Source organism: Drosophila biarmipes, chromosome 2R (assembly GCF_025231255.1).
Source record: "Drosophila biarmipes strain raj3 chromosome 2R, RU_DBia_V1.1, whole genome shotgun sequence".
Taxonomy (NCBI): domain Eukaryota; kingdom Metazoa; phylum Arthropoda; class Insecta; order Diptera; family Drosophilidae; genus Drosophila; species Drosophila biarmipes.
Window position 1 is genome coordinate 17,642,382 of NC_066615.1, and position 18,514 is coordinate 17,660,895.

At 44.6% G+C, this 18,514-nt stretch overlaps 1 protein-coding gene across 4 annotated transcripts in view; it reads left to right on the forward strand.

Annotated features, from left to right (window-relative positions):
* The window catches only part of LOC108022543 (potassium channel subfamily T member 2), a 118,555-nt gene that overhangs the window by 96,281 nt on the left and 3,760 nt on the right, over positions 1–18,514 (forward strand). Inside the window, exons 2-24 of one of the 4 annotated variants that reach the window (XM_044092337.2) lie at positions 3,929–4,008; positions 4,385–4,484; positions 4,556–4,754; positions 4,812–4,886; positions 4,943–5,026; positions 5,088–5,182; positions 5,250–5,433; positions 6,983–7,246; positions 7,307–7,485; positions 7,633–7,773; positions 9,018–9,167; positions 9,254–9,510; positions 10,445–10,783; positions 12,179–12,487; positions 12,870–13,020; positions 13,443–14,006; positions 14,654–14,759; positions 14,828–15,043; positions 15,099–15,262; positions 15,333–15,444; positions 15,518–15,703; positions 15,758–15,964; positions 18,123–18,299. In XM_044092337.2, coding sequence (XP_043948272.1) covers positions 3,929–4,008; positions 4,385–4,484; positions 4,556–4,754; positions 4,812–4,886; positions 4,943–5,026; positions 5,088–5,182; positions 5,250–5,433; positions 6,983–7,246; positions 7,307–7,485; positions 7,633–7,773; positions 9,018–9,167; positions 9,254–9,510; positions 10,445–10,783; positions 12,179–12,487; positions 12,870–13,020; positions 13,443–14,006; positions 14,654–14,759; positions 14,828–15,043; positions 15,099–15,262; positions 15,333–15,444; positions 15,518–15,703; positions 15,758–15,964; positions 18,123–18,299 — 4,339 coding nt within the window. The remainder of the gene's footprint in view (positions 1–3,928; positions 4,009–4,384; positions 4,485–4,555; positions 4,755–4,811; positions 4,887–4,942; positions 5,027–5,087; positions 5,183–5,249; positions 5,434–6,982; positions 7,247–7,306; positions 7,486–7,632; positions 7,774–9,017; positions 9,168–9,253; positions 9,511–10,444; positions 10,784–12,178; positions 12,488–12,869; positions 13,021–13,442; positions 14,007–14,653; positions 14,760–14,827; positions 15,044–15,098; positions 15,263–15,332; positions 15,445–15,517; positions 15,704–15,757; positions 15,965–18,122; positions 18,300–18,514) is intronic. The other 3 variants (XM_044092338.2, XM_044092339.2, XM_044092336.2) reach the window with 3 other exon arrangements.

Here is an 18,514-nt window from a genome sequence, read left to right on the forward strand (position 1 = left end):
TCGTAAAAGGAAGCACTTGCATATATATTTAATATTTAAACTATTGTTGGAAAGTCCTGAAACTTAGCATTTGCACACATTACAAATATTCTACACTTACAGAAATATTTCACACCCAACTTGTGTTTTATTAAAGGAAAGCCCTGAAACTTACTTCTTGTATACCTCAACAAATATTTTAAAAGAACGCTCCTTTTTTTAAATATCTTCCCACAATTGCAAGACCATTTTAGGAATACAATTACTTCATTTCTTCCAGTGCACAGCAGGAAATCCTCAAGCCATCTCAGTGGCATTTCACAAAATCATTTTCCTATAAATATTTTAGCAAACATAGACAACACTGCATTGGCAATGCCGAACGAGTGCCGGAAGCTCGTCAAACAAAATGCATTCTCATCTTGAGTAATTTCTTGAAGTCCGCCCTCTTCTGAGCTGTCATCTGCACACTCAGTGGAATAAGTGTACATCCTGGCTAAGAGCTCTTAGCTTTTTACGAGTAGCAATCAATGCTGCGCTTCCTTAATGGACACTTCAGCGGAGATATAGGGGCATAGAAATACCTCATCAGGGGAGCAATAAGCAAACAAAAACAAGGCCGTCGCCTATTCTCCTCTTTCTTCTGAGCCCGCTCAAGGATGCAATTTGTAGCTACCTGAAACCACGCATGGGCTGAATGGTGTCCTTTGTCCGCCAATCCTTTGTGTTGGCTAGGCCCAAAAAAAGGCATTCTTGTAGCTGCTCTTTGTGGCCTTTGATTTGCTTGGCTTCGCCGTTTGCCTTCGACCTTCATTCTGCCCGGCGCAATCTCATCAAGGAGTTGTAATCAAATCCCGACACGAACACAGAAACACAGAAACCCGAGCCCACGCACACGAAATTAAATCAAATTTTCTTAAAAAAAAAGCGCCAAATCAAAAATCAATAAAGGTAAAACAATCTAAGCACATTTCGCCGCGGGCTGCCCATTTGCCCACTTCCCATTTTAGCCCGGCTTTAAACTCAATATCTGTGGATAATCAAATGATGGCACAACAAAAACACATTAACGTGCCATTTGTCCCCTGCTCATCCTGGCCAAGGTAGTTCTCCCAGTGGCTCCCAGGACCATGAAGTCCTGGCTGAGCGAAAGAATGGATTCAATTTAAGCCAAAGTTAGGGGTTACTTTAAAAGTTCATAACTTTGCGGGTTCAGCCACGAACTTCACATAGGAAAAACGTGGGATCCTGCGGCTATAAAACCAATTATTCGAGGCTAAAAAGTTCAGCCAAACGATATGCAAACACATAAATGGTGTTATTAAAACTTGCCGAAATTTCGTAGAAGAGAAAGCCCATTTGAGGAAATTCTAGAAAACTAACTTGATTCGGGTTATTAAAATAAAATAAATATAAAAAATATATTTTGTTTTAACTTGTTTAAGTTACCTAACTATCTACAAGATAGAGCTTTTGTAAATGTATAAATATTTAGTGGAAAAGCATTATTATTTTATTTAATTGTGCATTTCATTTATAAAATAATGCAATAAAATAAAATTGTATCTTAAAGATCAGTACATTACCATAAATTGGTGTCCATTTTAAAGCAATAAAGAGGCACATCATTTTTAACTAACCCTTAAATTTTAATGCCAAATAAATAAACAATAAGTTTCGATAACATTCTCACCAATAAAGTTGATTTTATTTGGCACATCGATTTAAATAATCCATTATTTTTCGGCCTGACTGGCATTTTTCCAATTCAGTGGCATGCACTGTGCAAGCGGCATTTCCCCCCTTCGTTTTGACCAACTGCAGCTCTCTGGTTTCACAATTATTTTGTTTATGGAAATATTTGCAATCAAACGAAATGCAAATATTTTTTAGTCTTGATTACAGTTCAGCTTTGATAAATGAGAATGCGTATTTCATTTTAAATTTGCGCAACTATAGTTTGGGTACATGTGTGGGCTTCCCACTAAAGACTTAAAGTGCAGGGAAATGGACAACGAGTGATTGGTGAACCCTTCTTGGCCAGAACTTATGGCCATCTGACCAGCGATTGTGCCGCGTTCAATGACCGGAAAAAAGCGAGAGTGGAATGAACTCTGCGTCGCCACAAACCGCAGAGAAGTGCGAAACATCCTTCGGGGGCAGGTCAGAGTTGATTGTATGCAGTGGCACGTTGGCGCTTCTGGCCGGGTCATAACTGATTGGTCACTAGCCGGGCGAGTGTGTGAGAGAGCTCGTTAATTTCGCCACGCACTCGCAGTCATCGTCCTTGGTCCTGGGTCCTCGAATGGGCCCCAAGGTGCCATTTCTGAATCAACTCTGCTGCCGGGAGCCACTTGACCCCAACTATTCTTGCACTTCCCTCCCCCGGCCCGGTTTATGAACCCTGACCCTGAATATGCACCGAACTCTTCCCAAATGAGCTGCCAAAACAAAGACAACCCAGTTAATTGAATCTCGGCCAGGTCTCCTTTGTCCCCAATTTTAAGCTACGCCTTTAATTACTCCAACCCAAAGTCTCTGGGCAGTCAAGTGCAAAGGAGATGCTGCAGAAATATTTGCTCAGCACTTATGGCTGTCTTGAATATTCAGACTCTGAGGCGCCAAATGCAAAACTCGAGGAGCACATAAAAGTGTATGTGGCTCGACACCCCACACAATTGTGGAAAAAAGCTTAAGCCACACATTTTGTTGCTCATACGCCATGTGTGCCCGAGTGGTTTAAAGTCGTTATGCACTCGAGGCAGCAGTGTTGCAGCTGCAGTCAAGGGTTATCAAATATGAAGAATACAAAGGAGATCAGCGGAGGGCTGAAGGAGTCGAAGAGGGCATGCCCTATAACCGACTTTGGAAATATAAATGCCCACCTACAGAGGAAAGGAGTCCTCTTTTGATCTTATTCGGGGAAACATCAATGGATGTGCCCCGGGCACAGACAGGTAGCCATTGATGGAAACCCATTCACGGCGCACTTTCCCGGGGAAAAGCCATTGGCAGACGCCTTTCGTCCTTGAGAGGGGGGTGGCGGAGAGGGCAAAGGGCGGACAAGACAGTCACGTGTGAGCAGGGCTGCCATGTGGCCTGTCCTTTTTCCTAGTTCCACCTCATCCCTTTTGAACTTCAGAGATACTTAGCTGCACGCACCAACTGTAGACTTACACCAAAAGAAAAGCTTCTTGGAAAAATTATAAGTTGAATTATTGATTTAAGTAGGTTATGCAAATACACATAGAAAAATTAATATACATAACTAAATTAAATACAGAAAATAATAAAGTAAAATGGGAAAGCGCTTTCTGCAAAATGGGACGATGATACAAAGTTATTGTAAAAAAATTAGTATACTTAGTATTTAAGTAATGGTTTATTATTTATTTACTTTTTTTATTAAATTTCTTAACAAACCTTTTTTTTAAATTAAATTCATAAAATATCAAATATGTTATTAATAGCAGCTATATGCTTTATCTTTATTTTGAACAAATAAAATAGTACTTTCTGCAAAAAGCTACTTTTATTACCGTATATAAAACAACCAATAACATTCCTAAATATGTTTAATCAATGGTAAATTTATTTCTCAAATTTCTCATAACATGAAAAACCTTTTTGTATGCTAAGGTGTTTGAATAATAAAAAGTAACTACATAGGAGTCCCCATTTATGTTGTATCTTCTAGATATTTTTCCGAGTGCAAGGTAATAAGGCACAGGGAAGTGTGCAGCCATCTGCGTCACTTAATGTGATAAGTAAGCGCATCAATTGTCAAGTGCAGCGAGTGGCAGCTGCGGAAGCGGGGAATCGGGGCGGGAATTCGATTGTCGGGGGATAAGGGCGTGATGGGGAACAAGGGTCCTTTGCAAAAGGCTTTGTTCGACAACTCAATTTAGAAACTCAATCATCAGCGCCCCTCTTTCGCATTTCTTTGCAGAGTTCGTGTGGAGTACTATGTGAACGAAAACACATTCAAAGAAAGACTGCAACTCTATTTCATTAAGAATCAGCGTTCGAGTAAGTACCGCCCCGCCAAGTGTTGTCCTTGCATCAGCCAAAATGCTCGACTTAATTACAACAATCAACTAGGTAGTATTTAATTGAATTTGATTAGCGGCGGGAGGGATACATCCTCGGGATACAAGCACAAACACATAGACAAGCACACACATATACAGACGCAGACACCGACAGACCAACCAGCGAATGACATTACAAAGGGAGAATTCGATAATCTTGGGTAAATATTGATTTGGGAAGGAAATAATTGAACAGGTAAACAGGTTTCGTTGGGGGCCGCAGGGAAAACCCACTCGACAAACATTCGCAGACAGTGTAATTCACTCAACTGACCCAAATTCTAACGCATTTGCTATTCCCTTATCAAAAAAAGGCCTGCGCATACGAATCGCCGATTTATTCCTTAAGTTACTGTCGTGTGTTCTCTACATAATACGTGTGATATTGGATAAAAATCCTACATTTATAACATGGTGAGTGACCGTTGTCTGTCCTCGAGACAGAGCCCCGTGATTGATTACCTATCCCAAATCCATCCGAATAGCTATGGCTGCGAAGTGGGCAACAAGACGGAGTTCATCATCTCGGCCAAGCTGACGGAGGAGGAGTTCCAGGAGAACCCCATCATCAACTGGGACGCCATACTCTGGGTGAATCGGCCGACAGTGCTCTGGGTCCTTCAGCTGCTTCTGGCCATGGTGTCGTTAACGCAATCTTTGGTTCTCACATATCTAGGCTATAAGGTAGCCCACACAACCCATGATTTTACTAAGATTTTAACTAATTTACACCAATTTCAGGGCAACATCTGGCAACAGATACTCTCATTTCACTTTATACTAGAATTAGTGACGACAATACCCTTTGCACTTACGGTAGGTTCGGATAAGGGTCCTCCAGGCAGACTTATCAGGGTGTTATACCATTTCAGATTGTTCATCCTCCGCTGCGGAACCTGTTCATTCCCATATTCCTCAACTGCTGGCTGGCCAAGCGGTCGCTGGAGAATATGTTTGTGAGTTGAACTGTTATATCTAGATGCATCTTGTGTTTATCTCATATTTTGCATCCTACAGAACGACCTCCATCGTGCGATGCAAAAGTCTCAGTCGGCGCTCTCCCAGCAGTTGACCATTCTGTCAGCCACTTTACTGTGTTTGGTCTTCACGAGGTAATGGGATCCATATATCTCATCTTAATTTTATTCCCTAATCTATACGTCTCTTTGTAACCCCCAGCGTTTGTGGCATCCAGCACTTCCAGCGCGCTGGTCATCGACATTTGAATCTATTTCAGAGCACCTACTATGTGGTTGTGACCTTCTCCACAGTGGGATACGGTGACTTTGTGCCGGACATTTGGCCCTCGCAGCTCTATATGGTCATCATGATTTGTGTCGCCCTCATTGTGCTGCCCACGCAGGTGAGTTCATCGAGGGATCCCCTGGCTTTGGGGTCGGGGTAGTGCCCAAAAGCCAAATAGTTCCGTTTAGAAGCCATCTTATGGCCGGGCAAAAAAGCCACATCAAATATTTATGCTTCATAAGCCGGGACGAACCTTATCCCCATTCATCATCTGCATCGAAGTGGGGGAAATAGATGGGCGTTCTTCTTTGGTCATCAATCGATATTAATAAATAGAGGGGATGCTGTCGATGGCAATTGCTCACCATTTGCCCGGCGACCCCAGCCCATGACCCGACTGTCTGACTGACTGCCATGTTCAACAATTTGCAAACAATTGTTTTATCAACAAAAACAAACGCTGAACAAGCAGCAGAAGCAGCAGGAGTAGAGATTCCATGGAGAAATGCGAGATGGGATGGAATCTGAAAACCGAAATAACGAAACCTAAACACCCTTAAAGGATTGACTGGGTAGATAACAAATATCTATAAATATTGTTACGTCAAATATGTATAACATTTGGATTAAGAAGATTAAAGATTTTTATTAAAACAGTTTAGGGCCAATTTCCAATGTTCGGTTAAAGTTCTAGTGTGTTATCCCCAAAGAAGGTATCGTAAACTTACATTTTTGGGGGAGATGACCATAACCATTTTCACAGGCTGAACAAAAACTTCAAATATTCATAAAATATCTCAGAAATATATACGAAACTGGTTAAGTATGGGCTATATTAGAAAGAGTATTAGAATACGACTGAGCATTGGTCTCTTGGCCAAACGGCAAACAACAAGAGCATCCATCAAAACAGTTTTTCTACCTTTTTCTGGCACAGTTTGGTTTGTGAAATGGGACTTGGTTCGCCCAGTACTAAAAGAACCAAGTGCATGTCAATATGCTGCAGAATTTATGACCTTCAGCTCCCCGCCCCTCGATAAAAACAACAAGTTGCATGCGTTTTTGCACAAAATGTTGCAAAAATCCAGAGAAGTCCCGGCACTTAAATTTAATTGAACTTATTCAATTCCAGCAATTGAATTTCCCCGAGCGACTCTTTCAATAGGCAACAATGTATTTTTACCATGCTAAAAAATCCCTTAAACGATGTCAGTTTTTAAGGGTGAAGTTAAAGGTGCCAAAGGTTATGGCTGCCGTTTAATATTAATGTTTTAAGGCTTACCTTCTCAACCTATGCTTCAGTTTTATGAGGTCATTAAGCAGCAAGGTCACAATAACCTTTAGGAATCTGCACATAAAAATATTTTTATAAGTGCCTTTTACTCAAACTACCGTTCAGTTTTGATGGGATTGCTAAGAGTGAAAGTATTTCATGAGGTAAAAGGTTTGAGCTGACTCTAGGGATGCTGATAGGGCTTAAAAAGAAAAATATTAATGTAAATCCTTTCCATCAAAATAGTATTAAACATAGGGCTTAACTTTTAGGGGGAACTTAAAGAATACGACCTTTCAGATCTTAGTGTCAACACAAAACGCTTAGGAGATGATGTTTTCCCGATGTGATTGATGGTTCTTTTAGTTGATAACTTGCCCCATTCCTTATATAGTTCGAACAGCTGGCCTTCACGTGGATGGAGCGCCAGAAGCTGGGCGGCAGCTACAGTTCCCATCGCGCCCAGAGCGAAAAGCATGTGGTGGTGTGCTCCACCACCCTACACGCCGACACCATCATGGACTTCCTCAACGAGTTCTACGCCCATCCGCTGCTGCAAGACTTCTATGTGGTGCTGCTCAGTCCCATGGAGCTGGACACCACGATGCGGATGATCCTGCAGGTGCCCATTTGGGCGCAGCGCGTCATCTACATTCAGGTAAGCCTGCCCCTATTCCGGCTTAGAAGAACACGATTTGGAGAGCCCACGCCTTTGCAGGGATCCTGCCTGAAGGATGGCGACTTGGCACGCGCCAGGATGAACGAGGCGGAGGCGTGCTTCATCCTGGCGGCCCGCAACTATGCGGACAAGACGGCCGCCGACGAGCACACCATCCTGCGATCCTGGGCCGTCAAGGACTTCGCACCGAATGTGCCGCAGTATGTGCAGATATTCAGGTGAGCAGGGACAGCTGTGCCATGTACCATTCCCGAATAATTCGCCTTTTTCCACCTGACATTTGCAAATGCCACCGCCACCGATGTGCGTCGGCAACCAATCGCACATCCTGCGGAATTTCCATTTCGCATTTCCGCTTTCCGCAGGCCCGAGCACAAGCTGCATGTGAAGTTCGCGGAGCACGTGGTCTGCGAGGACGAGTTCAAGTACGCCCTTCTGGCCAACAACTGCACCTGTCCCGGCGCCAGCACGCTGGTCACCCTGCTGCTCCACACGTCCCGCGGACAGTACGTATACGCATGGTGGACATGCAAAAAGTTCTCTATCCGCCGTGCGTCATCGGCTCGCTTGGCTGGTTGGGTCAGCTCACAGCCGCCTGATTGCTCATTCAGATGTTTTTCCTCCGGCTTTTTGTGTGTATTTTTTATGATGTGGCGGCTAATTTAGTTAGCTCGGGCAGGGCGGTTAGAGCGTCCTAAGCGGGGGACTTAAGCCATGATTCAGAGTTTACTTTCTGCTTATTGAAGGATTTTTCTGGTGACAAATCCCTGAAGTAGTGGGCGGGAAAATATGTAAGCCACGAAAATGATCAGGAAGTGGTTTAGGATAAATGGGAATGGAAACTACGTATAAGTTAAGCTCTTTGGTGAATGTTATATTTCAATTTGTAAATATTCAACTTATAAACAAATTTTATTACGTTGACTCTTCATAAAAAGTCTATATTTATTCAATATTAAATATGTATATGGGAGCTTGAGTACGTTTGAAATATAGGATAAAACAAATATGGTTTCTTACTTCAAGGTATTATAATATTGCCTTTAAATAACTTTAAAATAACGATCCTACTAAGGTAAAAAATGGGTTTTTTAATAAAATTATATTTTTGCAAAAGAACATAAAAGTAAAAAAAAATATTTCAAATAACGAACAAATTTTAATGTAAATAGTAAGCAATAGAAAACATGTTAATCTGACTGTAAAATTCATAGCATACTTATTGGCGTCCTTAAATTTTTTTAGGTTTTTGAGATAAATCAATAAATACTTGTTAGAAAATCAAATTCTCAAAAAACTTTCCCGCAGCTATTAAGATAAATTCAATTAGATAAAATAAGGAAAGAAAGGAAATTCAGTTCATTCATTCAGTTTTAATGAGTTCACCGCAAACAAACGGATTAGTTCGCTTTCCCTTATCTTCTGCTCTTACATGACAGGAATTCAATTTGAAATTCCCGTGTTAATTAAAAGCATTTTGTGGACATGCCAAAGAAAAACAAAAAAGCTTTGCTCACCGCTGCCAAGTGAGAAAATCAGCTGAGGGTAGAGTTCCGGGAAAGGTGGTTTTGCGGAAACCTTCAATTTAATGCGGCTTTTCAGTTGTAGTTTCCATGAGCTGTGGTCGCGTGGCATGAAAAGCCGGGTTAATCAGATGTCAGCGAATTGCTAATTGGGACGCCAACTGAGCCGTGACCCATGCATTTCACACGAGAGCCTAACACGTCTCTATAACTCTGACCACCCACAGGGAGGGCCAGCAGAGTCCGGAGGAGTGGCACCGGCTGTACGGCAAGTGCTCCGGCAACGAGATCTACCACATTGTCCTGGGCGACAGTCGATTCTTCGGGGAGTACGAGGGCAAGAGCTTCACCTACGCCAGCTTCCATTCGCACCGCAAGTGAGTGTGCCCCCCGGAAGGAGTCGAAATTCGTGTTAAACCCACCCAATGCATTCAATTCCGTTCCATTCAAATCCCTCCCGCAGATACGGAGTGGCCCTGGTGGGCGTGCGTCCGGCGGAGCTGCCCGAATTCTACGAGGAGACCATCCTGCTGAACCCCGGACCCAGGCACATTATGAAAAAGGATGACACGTGCTATTACATGAGCATCACCAAGGAGGAGAATTCCGCATTTGTCGTTAATCAAAATCAAACATCGGACTCGGCGGCTGGGGCCAAAGAGGGGGGCGGGGCCGGAGGCCCCTCCTCGACCGCCTCCCCCCACCCCGCGGCAGCAACTGGTGGGTAGACCCTCGCTATAAGACCCAGAGTGTGCCAGTGTGTGTGTGCGAGGTTTAACCATTTAAAATTCAAGCGAATGAATGAACAAACTATATATATCCATTTACATACGAACATCGTGATATGATATATATAAATTATAAGCTTTCCTTATTTAGCAACAAGTTCTTGCTCCGTCTCTCCATCTATCTCTCTCTATCTTTCTTATGACATTTTTCCTTATTTCTGAGGCTGAGTTAAAAGTTTTCTTTGGTCGTTTTCCCCCGACTTCAGTTCGTTTTTGGTTTGTCTGAATGAAAAGAAAACGCTTTAAGTGTGTGTTCTGTGCGCGAGTCCGCCTCGAATTAACGTTAATCTTAATATTCGCCTTGCCCGATTTGGTTTTCTTTTCTGTGATTGTGAAACTTTTTACCTTAATCATTTCGTTTGGGTTCCACTTTGTTAATTAATATATTCCTTCGAGGCAGTAACTTGACCGCTTTATTATATTTACCAACATTTATGTATATGAAAACTAATACAGCGTTTGAGAAATAGAACGAAAAACACGCTTTAGGTTCCTAGAGGCAGTGTCCTTTAGATGAAACTTAGAAACTCACTTAGGATTGGAAAATTTTAGGTTAGATTATGTCTTTGACACTTACACAACACTTTAGTCTTACAACACTACATTGGAACTCATATACAAATATGGAGCCCCCGTTTCCGTTTCCGCCTTCGATCAGGAAATATATTTTATTTGAAGTCTTAAAATCATATTTGATTCGAATTCGATCAAAAAAAGAAAACAGAAAAGGGGCCGAAGGGGAAACCTATCTCATAGTTTCCTCTGAACACACCACATAAACACTAGTTTGATCGTTTAATGTTATGTATGAATGTCGCCTAAGTACAACAATGAAAGTAAAACTGCATCATCAACTACGACAACAGCCAATCCAACAACAACAACAACAGTAACAACAACAGTACAAGCAACAACAACTACAACAATTAGCACAACCTTCACATCATCAACATTACTATCAGCATCAACAACAACAGCAACAATAAATGCAACCTCAACCGCCGCAGCCGCACCACCACCAGTGCCGTCTGTTTGTGTGCGTGTGCCCCTCAGTCCCAGTTACGATGGTGGTGGTGGCACCACTAGTACCGGCACCACCCACTTGCAACCGTATCCGTATCCGCAAACGTATCCGCAATCGTATCCGCAATCGCATCCGCCAATGCAAACACCAGACAGTGGCGAGTTTGCATCACTATTTGTGCGTGAGTGTGACACCAGAAATACCGAAACCCCAAGCGAACATCTAAGAACAACCGTAAAAAACCCCGCAAGTCAAGAAAACCCGCATCTTTGGAATCAAACCTAACCAAAAATGAAGCAAATCACAAATATTACGTTCACCTTCTTTGCCTAACTCTATCACTCACCGAAATCCGATTCAGCTTTCCCCCATCCAAGCTATATCTTTCGCCGTTTCCCTCTGGTTGCCTCGATTTTGGAGCCTGAGATGCCTTTATAGCCCCCCCCCAAACCATAAAGCTCACATTCTCCGCTACCCATGTCAAAACACATTTCCGTCGCCATTAAAATCCGTTTCTGCATTCCTTTTTTTCTCACATACACGAGCCAAATAAAAAACCCATACTTGAACTCTAGGGTGGACCGTTGAACAGCAAACTACTCCCTCACTATTCCTTAAAAAACTACAAGTGTATACTAAAGATATAAATATCAGTACATCAACTTTTTATAATAATAAATAAAATAAATAATGCTAACTAAAGCTCAGTTTAAAACTTTAAACGTTAAAACTATCCTTGCTAATTTATACCTACACATATATCTATTTGTAAATATAATTTTCTCTCGTTTGCGAACATCAAAAGATGAGAGAACTGCCATACCAAGGTCCACCCTAATGACCACACCTACCCTGGCCTTGCCTTTCTCCTGCTTTCTTCTTTTGCCACTATGCAAAACTATTTTTGTTGTTTGCTTCATTTTTTACTCGGCTTCTTCTTCACGTTTCGTAGTTGTCTTTGCTCAGACATCACTTTTTCAACTTCCGCCCATCATTTTCTCCTTCCGCTTGTCTTTGCATTCCGTTCTGTTTGTCTTGGTATTTGCCTTAGTATCTGTGTATCTGTGTGTGTGAGCATGAGTTTTTGGATGTCTAGAAATGGCTGTAAATAATATATCCACGTCACGCAACAATTCGTGTAAATTAGCTGCATGGAACTAGTTTAGCTTGATGTGCGTTCAAATTAAGACCCGTCATGCCCCTAGCTCACCCCTTTTTTCCGTTTCCGGCGCCCCTGTAATTAAGTAACCAAAAACTATTGGCAGAAGGGGAAAGACAACGTTTTGGCCAAGTTGCAACTTAATCACTTTGCCGAAAGTTTCCCGGCCAGTGCAAGCTTGTCGAGGACTTTTAACGAGTTGTTTTTCCCAGGTTTGTCTTGTAGATTCTCCCCCCAAATGCCCCCACCCACTTTGCCTCTTTTTGCCGTTTACTCTGTCACATTTTTGTCGCTCAGCCGAAATTAGTGGACATTCTATCCTGTATAGCAAGCGCCAAAGTAGCTGTAATTAGAATGGATATAGATCGACAAGTTGGCCCCGACTAATGGCGCTTTCCACTCTTCCCCAAAATGCAGCCAGCGATAATCCGACGGCTGTGATAATCTCGGACTCCAGGCAGAACCTCAAGGACACGACGGTGACCCAGACGGCGGCGACCATAACCACAACGACCCTGCCGCCTCCGCACCAAACCATGGGATCCCCGAGCATGGCAGGGGGATCGGGAGGAGGCGGAGGAGGCCTGGGCGTGGGCAGTGCCCACAGCATGGGCACCTCGCTCAGTGTCACCCCAGCCGCCCTGACCACCACGGGCAACCACCTGGACGTGCCCTTCGCCAACAATCCCAACCTGCTCAGTCCGGACGTGCTCAACCAGCGGAGGGGTAAGTTCTTTAAATTGTATAAAGGATTGCGTAAAAAATGGCAAAATCAGAGCTGCTTTTGAAAAATAAATTACCTCAATATCGTGTTAAAATTTTATATAAAAAAAATTTCCTAACCGAAGGTTATGTTCCAGTTAAATTTGTCAGTTGGGATTACAAAATTGACAGCAAGAATGTGGCATACACTTCATTTTTAGATTTTGTAAACTCCTTAAAGATTAATGGTTCTTAAAATTATCTTCCCACTAAAAAATGGCAGAAAGCTAACCAGAGCCTTAAACGGACATTGTGAAATCGACCACAAAAATATACATACATACATACTTCTTAATGATAGCGCAACTTTTACTAACCTCCTCTTTCAAATCGTTTAACCTTCAAGGTAGCAGACGTCCCTCGATCCTGCCCGTGCCCGATATGTTCACCTCCTCCTCGTTCAGCATCGCCGGCAATGACGACGGCGAGGAGGGGGACGAGAGCGACGATGAGATCGACGACGAGATGCCCTGGCGGTCGCCCTCCGAGAAGATTGCGTAAGTATCGCCCCCGAAGTTCGCCTTCTTTGTCACTTTCCGCGGCACCGTATCCACCCCGTTTCCCCGTGTAGTGTCTTTATCTACATAGAGTTCAATCCTCAACCAGATTGTGTCACGTATGTGTATCACTAACTGTACTTCTTAGATTCTAAAATATTCTATATGAGAAACTAACCTTGAATCAGTGAATCTCTGTACATACCATGACCATGCTAGTCTGCTCTCCGCAATCCGAAGTGATCGAAGGTATCTGCGAGATACCATCTAATTCGGTTGCTGAGGATTGCTGTGAGACCTAACTGAATGTTTACTGTATATGTTGTACCCAAGCACTAGACACCCGACCCCTTCCTGTAATTGTAACCACTATCCTTTTGAACACATCCAACTAAAATCGAAAATCGAAAACTTCGCCTCAGCTGCTTGGGCGGGCACTTTCCACAATCGCGAACCTATTCGCTCATCATGAGCTCCTCGGAGGAATCCTATCAGCGCGGTTGCAGCTTCTGCAATGCCACAGCTTCCGTTTCCACTTCCACTGCTGCTGCTGCTGCTACTGCTGCTCCTACCGCTGCTCCTGATTTTCCAGGGGACTCTGCAGGCGAATCCCTGACTAATGCCGACTCGGTTGACTTTGCCACTGCCCTGCCGTCCGAGGAGTATCTGCCGCAGTTGCGCAGGCGCGTGATGAAGAAGAGCTACAGCTGCGACAGTGAGTGCCGCTTGGTGCCCGGATTGGGCGGAGGAATGGGAGCGGGCTTGGGTCTGGGTGGCGGCACCCTGGCCAGACTGGCGGCTCGCAGGCGGCAGTTGCAGCGATGCTGCTCCTGCAGCTGCTCCACCACCACCACAACAAACACACCCAAAATGGCGGTGGCAGCGGCAGCAATGGCGGCCGGAAGTGGGGCAACGGCATTCACGTCGAGCAGTTCCGTAGAGACACGTCGACCGGTGCGTCCGGTTTGGGTCTACGACTACTCCTGGTAAGTCCTGGGCGTGGGCATGGGTGTGGGTATGAGAGGAAGGACATTCTGCGGACACACGCCATTTGTTGAAGAGTTCTTATCTCTTGTTGTTGCTGTTCGTTCGTTGTTGTTGCTTTTGTTTGCCTGCCGCAGGACATCTTTTAATGACGTCGCCGTCGTCGTTTACCTTGGACCCATCTCGAGATTCTGCACTGCGCCCATGGCTCTTGGATTTTGGATGCATCTGGTGCATCTGCATTTGCTTCTGCTTGTATCTCTTGGCTTTGTTATGTTGTTTCTTATTTCAGCTTCAATTGTGTATTCATATCTAAAAGTGGCTTTCCGGGAGCGAGAAAGTTTTCACAGGCGGAGGAGAAGCAGCAGCAAAGCTGCAGGGTCCTGGGGAAATCTCACTTTAAGTTTTACCATTTTGTTAATTCGTAGTGAATGCTTTGGATCTGCTCGTAGTTTGCATTTCCCCCAACACCCCCACAAAATTTCCCAATCTGTAGCTAAATCGTTTGAGTCCCAGCACCACCTGCTTGCTTCCCCAATTGTACACCAATCACCAGCAACCACCTCCAACCACCTTGATGACCTGCAGCCCATCCAGCCTTGTCCACTGGGAGCACAAGCGTCTCATCCAGATTCATCTGCCATTCCAGCATCGTCAAGGGCTTTCCGCCCGTGTCACCTTTCATCGGCGTGAGTCCCACCCTGTGTTACCTGCTCAAAGAGAAGAAGCCCCTCTGCTGTCTGCAGCTAGCCCAGGTGAGAGGCACTTTGACGGTCCTTTGGCCAGGCCATTTCATTGGGCGGAAACCAATCTCTTTTAAAAGGTCTGCGAGCACTGCAGCTATCGAAATGCCAAGGAGTACCAGTGGCAGAACAAGACGATCATCCTGGCAGCGGATTACGCCTCCAATGGCATATACAACTTCATCATCCCGCTGAGGGCCCACTTTCGATCGAAGACCTCCCTGAATCCCATCATCCTGCTGCTGGAAAGGCGGCCAGATGTGGCCTTCCTGGATGCTCTCTCCTACTTTCCTTTGGTGGGTTTGCAGTTCTGAGTATATCTTCAAGATTGCTGACTTTTCTGGGGGCTAGGTCTACTGGATGCTGGGTTCTATCGACTGCCTGGATGATCTCCTGAGAGCTGGCATCACTTTGGCCGAGAGTGTGGTGGTGGTCAACAAGGAGCTCTCCAACTCCGCGGAGGAGGACTCCCTCTCGGACTGCAACACCATTGTGGCCGTGCAGAATATGTTCAAGTGAGCATCAGTCGTCTAAGCCTAAGTAAACCCAACATATGACCTTTAACCTCAACCCCTCCTCCCTTAGATTCTTTCCCAGCATCAAGAGCATCACCGAGCTGTCGCAGAGCTCCAACATGAGGTTCATGCAGTTCCGGGCCCACGACAAGTACGCCCTGCATCTCAGCAAAATGGAGAAGGTCGGTAGCGCGTTAATCCCTTGCCCCCCTAGTCAGCGGACATTTGGTTAATTGGCCGCTCACTTGATTGCAGCGCGAGAAGGAGCGCGGCTCGCACATATCCTACATGTTCCGGCTGCCCTTCGCCGCGGGAGCGGTCTTTAGTGCCTCCATGCTGGACACCCTGCTGTACCAGGCCTTCGTGAAGGACTATGTGATCACCTTTGTGCGCCTGCTGCTGGGCATTGACCAGGCCCCGGGCAGTGGGTTCCTCACCTCGGTGAGTGCTTACCAGGAGACACAAAAAACTTGTCTTATGATAACTCTACTGCAGATGCGCATCACCAAGGACGACATGTGGATACGCACCTACGGGCGGCTGTACCAGAAGCTGTGCTCCACCACCTGCGAAATACCCATTGGCATTTACCGCACGCAGGACACCTCGAATGCGGACACCTCTCATGTGAGTAACTCGCCGGTCGAGAGATGGGGACCCTTCTCGGCCTTCAGCAGGCATTGTGTGCGCTTGCGTCCATCGGTGAGTCCAACGGAAGATCAGACAAACAATCGAACAATAGCCAATCTCAAGATCCCAGGATCAAGCTTCAAGATCGACTCTGTAGGACACTCAAGAGACATCTGTTTTCTAACCCAACTAACACGCTCACCCACTCACTCGCCCACACATAGCCTGACTATATCTCTCTGTTTCTCTATGTCTAACTCTAACTTCCTAGCTCTACTCTAACTCTAACTAAAACTCTAACTCTATAGCTCTATAGCCTTTTACTTGTCTCTTGCTCACTTGTTCGTATCTCGAGCTGCGATTAGGTACACACACACACCGAACACAGCGAAAAGCAAAAATAATCGGAAAACGATAACTTTTTAACTTAACCTTCAGTTGCCAATTAACCAATTAAACAATTGAGTTCCCCAGATGAAGACGAGGCCTAATCGAAGTTCCGTTCCGTTTTGTTCGCCCTTTGGTTTCACTATCCCTCAGTTGGTGTTATGTTCTTGATACTTTTGAGTTCTCAATCACACGCTTACGCTTTACTACTAACTGCATTGAGTCTCCAGTCTGTTCATCATCTGAAGTTTTGCATATATACGAATATCTTTAAGTGCATACGTTTACCTGTCTCCCTCTCTCTCTCTATAAATATAAATCTATATATATCCAAGTATATATAATCCTATTCCGTAAATGGCAGAGATGGTAAAGATATAGATTCATCTTATAAATATACACAAGCTTGATTGACGCCAATAGCAGGGAATTGCTCCCTCTGAAGTAAACTCCTACATACCAACTTTTTTACAAAGCATAGCGTGCTGATTCCGATTACGACTCCCACTCCCATTGCAGTTTCGGTTCCTGATTTTGTTTACTTTGCCCAGTAGCTCTGACCTTGCCGCAATCGGGTTGCAAGATTACCATCCCCCTCTTAAGTTCTTTTGGATTAATTTTGGCCCTCACAGCATTCATCATCCGGTAGGCCCACAGATCAGACAGACGAACCATTAGCCAGCATTCTCTGTGAGCATATTAGATCAGGCCAATGAAATTACTCATACAAATTACACATACGCCCGGTTGTACCAATTGAACAATTGATTCGCGTTTGTATTGGACCTGACGCACACGCACGCAGTGAGTTCCCCGAGGCGAAAATGAAAACCGAAAAGAAAAACCACCCATGAAACACCATGAAAAACCGAAAAAACCAGCCACACTTCATACAATATCTCATCTGCCTGCCCCATCAGCCTGGCCTCCAAGTTCGTTGTGTGTGTAACTGTGTGTAGACTAGTCGTAGTTGTTGTGTTTTCCTTGGGAGTGGGTAGTGGTAGTGGCTCCAATCCTGTTCCCTTTGGTCCTTTTTGCGTGACCTCTTGGCTGCTGCATGTTTGCCCTTTCCGGCTTTTATTTCAGTTCCAATTTTGTTTTGTTTCTGTTCCCGGCTCTGTTTCCGTTTCCGTTGCTGTTGGCATGCCGCCTTTTAATTAGCTGATTGCATTTGCCTATCGTGCCAGGCCTTGCAGCTGTGATTTGCTCTAACCCCTTGAAATCTCTTCCATTTACCCAAAGATTTTGTCCCTGCCTCAAAGCGCTCGCTGATTGCTCATTAAAAATGCTTGCCTGATTTAAAAATCAATAAGAATCACCGGCGTGAGGCAGGGCCCAGACATTTTTGGATTAATTGGATAAATAATTTAATTAGAATAGAACAACCGTAGAAAGTAGATGAAAGTATTCCCAGCAGTCGAAACTTTGTTCTTCCCAGTTCTCGGTTGGAAAACAAACGCCTAACGCTTGCCCAGCACCCTCTTTTCTAGAGTTTTTATCGTTTTGGTTGAGAAACTTTTGCTTTCTGGCTTCTTAAATCAATAATTCGCGTATTTTAATTTCCTTTGAAGTTTTTCTTAAGTTAACCGTTAGCGGAAGGGGGAAACGAACCTTTGCGTGTTTCCTTTCCACGGCATGCCTAAACAACCTAAATGTTAACAATTTTGCTAAGGCCACAACTCAATCACCATACCATACATACATGCAGATACTATCTCACGCACACCGAAAGCCTCTTGCCATATCAATTAAAAACCAATTAAATATGTAAATCATTTTGTGTTTAACCGAACTCATCGAACTCGAATTTGCATACACCAAACAAATCATTGGCATGCCTCAGTACGACGAGGAGACCGGCACGCCCGACTCGACGAAGGACTCGACGGAAATGCTGCGCGGGGTCACCTACCGGCCGCCGGGGTCGGCAACAGGTGGCGACAGCAGCTTCCGGCCCCAGCCGCAGCGCCAGCGGTCGGTCAACTGCCTGGGCGGTTGCTCGGAGCGCAAGGGATCATCCGTAAGTAGCGTCTGTCCCCCCTCGAAGGCATTCTCCATATACCACTAATCGTGGTTGTACGGTGGTGGTTTGGGGGTTAATAAATACGTTCCGGTTAAGGTAGGTCCGTCTTGATTCCATTCCGGCTTTCGCAGCATGACGTTCTTGTATGGTAGCATGATTCACTGCAACTAAAACAACTAAACCAGCAAGCGACGATGAAGCCCATCGGTCAT